The sequence below is a fragment of the Orussus abietinus genome, unplaced genomic scaffold (genome assembly GCF_000612105.2).
Source record: "Orussus abietinus isolate OABI.00-Male unplaced genomic scaffold, Oabi_2.0 scaffold128, whole genome shotgun sequence".
NCBI lineage: Eukaryota > Metazoa > Arthropoda > Insecta > Hymenoptera > Orussidae > Orussus > Orussus abietinus.
Genome location: NW_019394281.1, coordinates 33,857 through 43,043, shown reverse-complemented (window position 1 = coordinate 43,043; position 9,187 = coordinate 33,857). Strand labels below are relative to the sequence as shown.

Sequence of the window (9,187 nt, the reverse complement as noted above, 5' to 3'; positions counted from 1 at the left end):
AACTTGGTAGAGTTTTGCACCAAATGCATGTGGTACATATGACAAAAACGTATCATTGAATTCTGCCACATTCAGTTACGTATGATTTACCTATTACTAAGGGACTCTGTAGAGTTCCGCACCAAATGCATGGGATAAATATGCCAAAAACGTACCATCGAATTCCGCCATATTCAGTCACTCATGATTTACCTAATACTAAGGGGCCCTGTAGAGTTCCGCACCAAGTACCTCCGGTACATATGAGAAAAACGTAAGCACTTTAACAGCAATGCAGCAATGAAAAATGTACTTTCAGACAATCCCTGAGGGACACATCCCTTGAACGGCTCTTCACAAAAGTAAATATACACTCCTTAAAACGAGACAATCAACGAATGATATAATATACGCGGGGGTCTTATCGAGAGGGGAGGAAAAGGAAAGATCCATATCACAATATCATTTCCTTTTTAACCCTGTATCTGCTGTTTTCGAGTTCCTCGAAACGCGTTAGACATTCAACGAGAGACCCGTACACGTCATCCTCGCATTTCTCTAGGGTCAACTCCAACAATACGCAAAGACTTTCCAGCTGCTGGCAGATGCACCCTTCGGTCAACTGCACGGCTTTTTGCAGCAGCATGTGCAGCTGCTCCTCATTCAGCTTTTCGGAGCTTCCAGTCGGCTTCAACGTCGAACATCCGTTCATCAACTTCTGCCTCTTCGTCGCGACTCCTTCCCCCGACGCGCTGTGTTCCCTTTTGATGTTCAGCCCTGAAAAACCGATATTAGAGGGGAAAGAAAATGCGCAGCGTGCTGAAAGGTCCTGCATGAAGTAATTGCAAGGTGTTTAACGAGTCAGCAAGATCCTTAACTGGATTTCGACGTCGTCGAGTGGCAAGAGAGAACGGAGCTGATCTTCGTTCTTCCTCGGCCTTCCGTCTTCACTTTTCGCATGGCCAGCACCTCCACTGCTTCCGCTGCTTTTTCGAAAATTGTTATATATTGATATATATTTTTTTTTTATATATTTATAAACTTGTCTACGAATTAGGGGTACCGAATCGTGGCAAACTTGACAATGTGAACATGGAGCCTATAAAGAAGGTCTTGACATTCATGAAATTTCATTATAAAAAATTTGAAAATATCTATTAATAAATTTTGGAAAATTGAAATTTTATGAGTGTCTTGACAACGTGAACATGGAGTCTATAAGGAAGGTCCTGACATTCATGAAATTTCAATAAAAAAAAATTTGATAATATCTATTAATAAATTTTTGGAAAATTGAAATTTTATGAGTGTCTTGACAACGTGAACATGGAGCCTATAAGGAAGGTCTTGACATTCATGAAATGTCATTTTAAAAAAATTTGAAAATATCTATAAATACATTTTTGGAAAATTGAAATTTAATGGGTGTCGAAACCTTCCTTATAGCTTCCATATTCACATTGTCAAGATTAAAAGGATTCGGAATACCCATTTCGGAGAAAAGTTTCATAAACGAGACCTCTTTGACACTTTCACGTCACCTTAAGCTGATTCAATTGTTCATGAAACTTTTCCAATAATTGGGGGTACTGAATCGTTTTAACTTGACAATATGAATATGGAAACTATAAAGAAGGTCCTGACACCCATAAAATTTGAATTCTTAAAAAATTTCTTAATAGAGGTTTTCAACATTATGAATAATGAAATTTTGCGAGTTTCAGAACCTACCCTAGGCTCTCTATACTCACATTGTAGGGTTCGAAACGATTCTCGGTACACCTAGTTCAGAGAAAAGTTTCATAAACGAGTCTCCTCTTACACTTTCACATCACCTTAAGGTGATTGAATTGTTCATGTAACTTTTCCACTAATTGGGTGTACCGAATCGTGTCAAACTTGACAACGTGACCACGGCATCTATAAGGAAGGTCCTGACACTTATGAAATTTCATTTTTTTAGAAAAAAAAAAGTGAAAATATGTATATGTTTATAGACATTTTCGGAGTAAAGTTTCACGAACGACTGAGCTTTCGGATGACGCTTTGACATCCCCTTAAGTCATGCATCTTCTTCCCTCCATGCGCAATTTCTCCGTCCTTTTTTAATTTCCTTTTTGTTTATTCCTTTCTTTTTTTATGGATCCGAGGAAATGAAACACCCTTACGTGACTCTAGTTGCACCGTGGACTCGACGGTCTGTGAATTGTTGCACTTCAGCTTCCTGGCGTTGCTCTCGACCTTCATCTTCTTCGGGCTTACGACTTGCGAGACGTCAGCTGATCCGCGTAAGCAACGATGTCATTTCGATCAATACCGCGGCGCGGGAAGAGAGGATGAAAAAAAAGCATTATTCATTAATTCATTCCCCTCCCTGTGCAGTACGAACCGTAAGACGACCTGTTCGAGACGTCGTCCGAGGAGGAGTTCGCCCTGAGGAAGATCTGCTTGAAGAAGGCCTGACGCTCTGGGAGTCCTGGAGGTCGCACTTCGTATACTTCTCCTTGATACTCGTCGAAAAGTGAAGAGATCTGCAAAAGAATACATTTTTTTAGGGACCACTGTAAACCATTTCATTGCAGGATAAAGAAACTTCAATAGTTCGGGTTTAGTGCTTAAGGTGATGTCAAAGTGGCGTCAAAGACTCGTTTATTAAACTTTTCTCCGAGATGGGTGTTCCGAATCGTTTCAATCTTGACTATACCAATGTGGAGGCTTTAAAAAACATCTTGACAGTCATGAAATTTCATTTTTTATAAAAAATATTGTGAATATCTATGAACAAATTTGAAAAGAATTGAAATTTCATGGGTGTCAGGATCTTTCTTAAAGCCTCCATATTCACATGATAAAGTTTAAAGCGATTTGGTAAATCTATTTCGTAGAAAAGTTTCATAATTGTGACCTTTTCATCGTCACCTTAAGGTGATGTCAAAGTGGCGTTAAAGAGTCGTTTATGAAACTTTTCTCCGAAACAGATTTACCAAATCGCTTTAAACTTTATAATGTGAATGTGGAGGCTTTAAGAAAGATCCTGACACCCATGAAATTTCATTTTTTATAAACAATGTTATGAATTTATAATAATTTTGTTCAACAATACATGTAAAGAAGGATGTACCTCTTCCGGTAAACTAGCTAAACTGCATTTCGCTTGATAATTTTGTTTAACAAATATATGTAAAAAAGGATGTACCTCTTCCGGCAAACTAGCTAAACTGCATTTCGCTTGATAATTTTGTTTAACAAATATATGTAAAAAAGGATGTACCTCTTCCGGTAAACCAGTTAAACTGCATTTCGCTTCATAATTTTGTTCAACAATATATGTAAAGAAGAATGTACCTCTTCCGGTAAACCAGCTAAACTGCATTTCGCTTGATAATTTTGTTGAACAATACATGTAATGAAGAATGTACCTCTTCCGGCAAACTAGGTAAACTAGTTCATTTGATAATTTTGTTCAACAATGTATGTAAAGAAGGATGTACCTCTTCCGGTAAACCAGTTAAACTGCATTTCGCTTGATAATTTTGTTCAACAGTATATATAAAGAAGAATATACCTCTTCCGGCAAACTAGCTAAACTGCATTTCGCTTGATAATTTTGTATAACAAATATATGTAAAGAAGGATGTACCTCTTCCGGTAAACCGGCCAAACTGCAGTTCGCGGTGGTTAGAACCAGCATATGAACTGTCCGGTCGAGGCCGCGCAATAGAGATGCAAAAACGACCCTGGCTGCTTCGTCTACTAGATCCCACCAGGCCAACAAGTCAGGGACATAGAGAAGCGATGGAAGAGTGTGTCGAGCAGCCTTCACCTTCTGCACCGAGAATTCACGGGTCAAACCCTAATTGTTAAACGACGCCATTGGTTGGTCGTCCAATGTGTCTTCATCTTCCAGCGGGAATCCCTGACTTAGAAATCGCGCCTCTTTATATAGATTTATGTATTATATATGTATATAATATAAATGAATATAGTTACACATATATATTTGGCGCGAAACTCTACCAGGTCTCTTAATCCCTCTGAACGTTAGGGTTAAGGCGATGTGAAAGTGGCAAAGTCTCGTTTATGAAACTTTTCTCCGAAATGGGTGTTCCAAATCGTTTCAAACTTTACAATGTAAATACACAGGCTATAAGGAAGGTTTTGACATCCATAAAACTTCAATTTTTCAAAAATTTATGTATAGATATTTGCAACATTTTTTTCTAAAAAAATGAAATTTCATGAGTGACCTTCCTTACAGCCACCATGTTCAGGTTGTCAAGTTTGAAACGATTTGGAACACCCAGTTCGTAGAAAAGTTTCATGAATGATGAACCTTTCGGGTTTCACTTTCACATCCCCTTAAAGCGATGTGAAAGTGGCAAAGTTTTGTTTATGAAGCTTTTCTCCGAAATGGGTGTTCCGAATCGTTTCAAACTTGACAATGTAAATATATAGGCTATAAGGAAAGTTTTGACATCCATAAAATTTCAATTTTGTAAAAATTTATTTATAGATATTTGCAACATTTTTTATGAAAAATGAAATATCATGAGTGTCCAGACCTTTCTTATAGCCACAATGTCCACATTGTCAAGTTTGAAACGATTTGGAACACCCAGTTCGTAGAAAAGTTTCATAAATGATCTTTCGGGTTCCACTTTCACATCCCCTTAATCCTTTGGCTACTAAGAGCGCCTAAAGGCGCCCGACGTTTGGTCCAATATCGCCTGCACGGTCAGACAAATTTCGCCCATATGTCGATACGACTCCGAGTTCAAAGGGTTAAAAAATCCTGGAACCTGAATTATCGCCTCTTCAGCTGCACGTCCAGTTTCTTCGAACAATGTCGTGACGTCCAGAATGTGACAAGGAAGGTGTTCCAGAGTGTGAAGCAGAGCTGGACCCAAATGTCGGGTGTGACAGTCGTCTAAACCGCAGAGCAAAATTCTTGGACATCCGGAAGACCTTGAGCATGCACTTCCGGTGCTGAAATCATTTTTTGAGTATAGAAATTATTCGCTGCGGTTCCTTATTATAATCAGGTGCAACGCAGGTGCACATGCACAGGACAAGAGAGGCTTTAAAAGGACCTCTAGATATAAATAAAAAAAAAGGAAGAAAATAGTTGTACTGTACCCTTTAAACATTTTTAAATTAAAATTAAGTATCTCGCGATGAAACTGAAAAACTAGCGAAATTGTTGTACTATACTGTTAAAAAATATGAAAATTAAATTTCAAGATCTCGAAATATAATTAATCATTTTTAAATTAAAATTAAGTATCTCGCGATGAAACTGAAAAACTAGCGAAATTGTTGTACTATACTGTTCAAAAATATGAAAATTAAATTTCAAGATCCCGAAATATAATTAAACATTTTTAAATTAAAATTAAGTATCTCGCGATGAAACTGAAAAACTAGCGAAATTGTTGTACTAAACTGTTAAAAAATATGAAAATTAAATTTCCAGATCCCGAAATGTAACTAAACAGAATAGTGAAATAGTTGTTCTATATTATTTAAAAATTTCAAAATTGATGCCAAGGACCTTGAAATATAACTGAGAAAAAAAATAATATCGGAATAGCTGTAGTACACTATTTCAAAATTAAATAATTTAAATTAGGGATCTTATGATGTAAAGTACTGTAAAAAGAAAAGCGACGTTGCGTTATTGTGCACCTGTGTGCAAAGTATTTTCACGGAAGTATGTTCAAAATTGGTAGAATTTTGAAAAAGATTACTAACATGTTGTCCGATGTCAACATTCCTGTTGGGCAGAGCATTTCCAGCCTCGAGACAATTATTGCCAGACTTTCTTGAAGCATGGGTTGCATTTTGTTTGATAAACATTTTACTGGGGCTATGGTGACTCTATGGGAGGCTGGCACAATATTTTGACGTGCTTTTAAAAAATCCTGCTTTTCCACCTGGAAGAAAAAGAAGTTTGAATTTGAATCGCAAAGGTTGATTTCAAAGTACAAAATATTGAAATTTATACCAAGTACCAGCTGTTAAGATTATGAAAAAAATTATAAAATATAGATAAGATGAACTGCAAAATTAAGATAATGAAAGTGCAGGTATATAACTACATGTTTGCAAATCAATTTTGTCCTTTGCAAATCATGAAAACAGAAGAATTTGATTCGCTAAAGTTCGAATTCGAATCGCCAAAGGTTGATTTTAAAGTACAAAATTAGTACCGAGTACAGTTGTTAAGATTATGAAGAAAAATTATAAAATTAAGATAATGAAAATACAGGTTTATAATTAAACGTATGCAAATTAAATTCGCTCTTTCGCAAATCATGGAAATAGAAGAATTTGATTAGCAAAAGGTTGATTTCGAGGTGTAAAATTCGTACCGAGTACATCCTGAGATTATGAAGAAAAATTATGAAATAAAAATAAGGTAAATTTGAAAATTAAGATAATGACAAAGTTACTTTAAGGCTCCTCTCGTTGATGTGGTGTTTCGACTTCGAAGAGTAAATTTGAGGATAATTTCTGCGAACACAGCACATTACAGCTTCGACACACAATGCTTGAAGATCGCTTCCGCAATATCCTACAGTTTTCGAGGCCAAATAAGCCAGGAATTTTTGAGGGGGCTTCTGCTTCCAGCTTTTCACGTGAATCTAATAATACATTGTTTTTATTAATTTTTATTTTCGATAAAAATCACCAAAGCTCCTGCATTTCCAAATCGGCAAAAATTAAAGCGCACTGTATGAATAGAATTAAAATGTACAGAAAATTAATTTCTGTTCCATAAATTAGGGAGAATTCAGGTATTAAATAGAAAATGAAAATCGTCACTTTAACGTTAAAATTTTGAAATTTAACCATGAACAAATATATTCCTCTTACGGAATTCGATGTAAATTAGAGTACATTACATAAATGACATAGAATAAAAAATTACAAAAAATGTATAATAATATGTTATAGTAGACTAAAAACTAAGCGATACGTATTTTTTTTCATTCACCTGGAAAGGTTTTGTCATAACGAGAAATGAAAAATATAATTTTCACAATTAAAAAAAAAAATGAAGGGGTGAGCCTTACTTTGGATGGTGGTTTCACCCCCTTAAAGTGTTTAATGGCAGATAAAAAAAAATACATGGCGCTTAGTTTTTAGTCTACTATAACATATTATAAAAGAAATGAAATCGGAGAGATCGACCTGGGATAACTTCCTTGTAAGAATGAACAAATTCTTATTACTATTTTTATTTATAATAATCGAGCAAAGAGAGTTGTACCGAAAGGATGTCCTTTCTCGCCGCGTAACAGGGCAGAGGGAAATAAAGTTCTCTGTCGAATCTTCCAGGTCTCCTTAAAGCAGGATCTATCGCATCGAGTCTGTTTGTCGCTCCGATAACGATAACTTCGGAATTGTTATCCAATCCGTCCATAAGAGCTAATAAAGTGGAGACGACACTTGCATGGACGAAATCTTGACGGTTCGACCTGATGGGTGCCAAGCCGTCCACCTCGTCGAAGAAAATGATGCACGGTTTCGTCTGCTGAGCCTGAAAAGAGGAGAAATAACTTTTAAGGTGGAGTGAAAATGATCACCGAAGAAAATGATGCACGGTTTCGTCTGCTGAGCCTGAAAAGAGGAGAAATAACTTTTAAGGTGGAGTGAAAATGATCACCGAAGAAAATGATGCTCGGTTTCGTCTGCTGAGCCTGAAAAGCGGAGAAATAACTTTTAAGGTGGAGTGAAACACGTTGAGGAACTTGATCGACGTCGATAAAGATTTTTCTAAATACCTACGTTGCGGACGTTCATTTTTATATTAAGAGCTGGGTCGAATTATATTGGGTATTGTACCAAATGGCATACTCCACCTGTCGTTTTCGTAGAATAATTATACAAAAATCGAAGTAAAACTCCAGAAATCATCTGGATTAATGTAAACCCTTCAAATCAGTCGATTTTAATACAACACTGTTTTTTAAGGGTATTAGACCAAACTGTCGGAAACTTTGACACATCACTCCCGATCATCTAAGAATTGTTCTGACACATTCAAGATTTGGATTTTTCAAAAAAATTTTTTTACTCAGCCCGGACCAGAAGCAAAATGGCGTCGAGCTCTCATATTTCGATCGATATACAATTATCGAAGGCTCTGATATGAGAATCGAAAGGGTCAGGACAATTTTACGACAATTTAGAACACTCTGGTAATCGATAAACTCGCATTTGAACGGGATAAAGGCAAAAAAAGTGTTGTATGCGCTTCTATGCCAAAACGATGGGAATACAAGGTCTTGGAGTGAAAATTTAATTGACCTGGAAATCACAGATGGCGCAGGGGGTCCCTCTGCAGTCAATTAGGGCCCCAGAAAGCACGAATCCAGAGGATTTCTGGAGTTTTACTTCGATTTCTTGATATTTATTGTACGAAAACGACAGGTGGAGTATGCCATTGGTACAATACCCAATATAATTCGACCCAGCTGTCAATATAAAAACCAACGTCGGCGACGTAGGCATTTAGAAAAATCTTCTTCATCGACGTCGATCAAGTTCCTCGACGTGTTTCACTTCACCTTAAGAGTACTATTAAATCTTAAAACTTTCTGGAATTTATTCTAACCCGGGTGAAGACTTTCTGCAACTTCTTCTCGCTCTCGCCGACCCATTTGCTGAGACAATCCGATCCTTTTCGGGCGATGAAGGAGACCTTCCTCTCTGAATTGCTGCACTCGCCGGCTAATGCACTTGCTACCAATGTTTTCCCAGTTCCTGAAAAAGAAAAAAAAAATGCGAAGTATATAAACATGCTCCTTAAAAGTGATATGAAAGTGTGATATATATATGTTACAATGAAACACCGAAATCTGGAGAATGTCGACTTACGCCGGTAAATGTTGACATTCACCGGTGTGTGATTGTCGACACACACTGGAGAGCCAACTCCAATTCACCTTAAAAATAGGGAAAATTACTCGCTCAGTAGTGATTAATTGTCTCACCAGGTGGCCCGTAAAATAGTAATCCTCTGGGAGGCCTCAGGTTGAATTTCGCGTACACGTCCCCATACATCAGGGGAAAAAGAACCATATCCTTGACAATTTTCACCTGCTTTTCCAGGCCGCCCACGCAGGAGAAGTCCTTCACGGCCGCCATATTTCTTCCCCGGATTTTCCGCCGAACTTTTTTTCTCCTACATAAAAAGGGAAAT

At 37.1% G+C, this 9,187-nt stretch overlaps 1 protein-coding gene across 1 annotated transcript; it reads right to left on the bottom strand.

Annotated features, from left to right (window-relative positions):
- Positions 1-261: 261 nt before the first annotated feature.
- On the bottom strand, positions 262-9,132 carry LOC105695664 (ATPase family AAA domain-containing protein 2). Its single transcript, XM_012417442.1, has 11 exons — positions 8,979-9,132; positions 8,600-8,748; positions 7,253-7,522; positions 6,432-6,623; positions 5,731-5,912; positions 4,779-4,965; positions 3,620-3,805; positions 2,369-2,510; positions 2,148-2,258; positions 858-962; positions 262-756 (listed from the first exon to the last, which is right to left on the bottom strand). Exons 1-11 carry the CDS (start codon positions 9,130-9,132, stop codon positions 434-436), a joined length of 2,001 nt encoding a protein of 666 aa, XP_012272865.1. The 3' UTR covers positions 262-433.
- Positions 9,133-9,187: the final 55 nt, after the last annotated feature.

Bases quoted from the DNA above. Each gene is read 5' to 3' on its own strand.
- LOC105695664 (XM_012417442.1), bottom strand. From the start codon at position 9,132: ATGGCGGCCGTGAAGGACTTCTCCTGCGTGGGCGGCCTGGAAAAGCAG. The intron at 6,624-7,252 runs GTACAACTCTCT...ATGTATTATTAG, and splicing joins CGAGAAAGGACATCCTTTCG to ATTCACGTGAAAAGCTGGAA. The intron at 4,966-5,730 runs GTTAGTAATCTT...AAATGATTTCAG, and splicing joins ATGTTGACATCGGACAACAT to CACCGGAAGTGCATGCTCAA.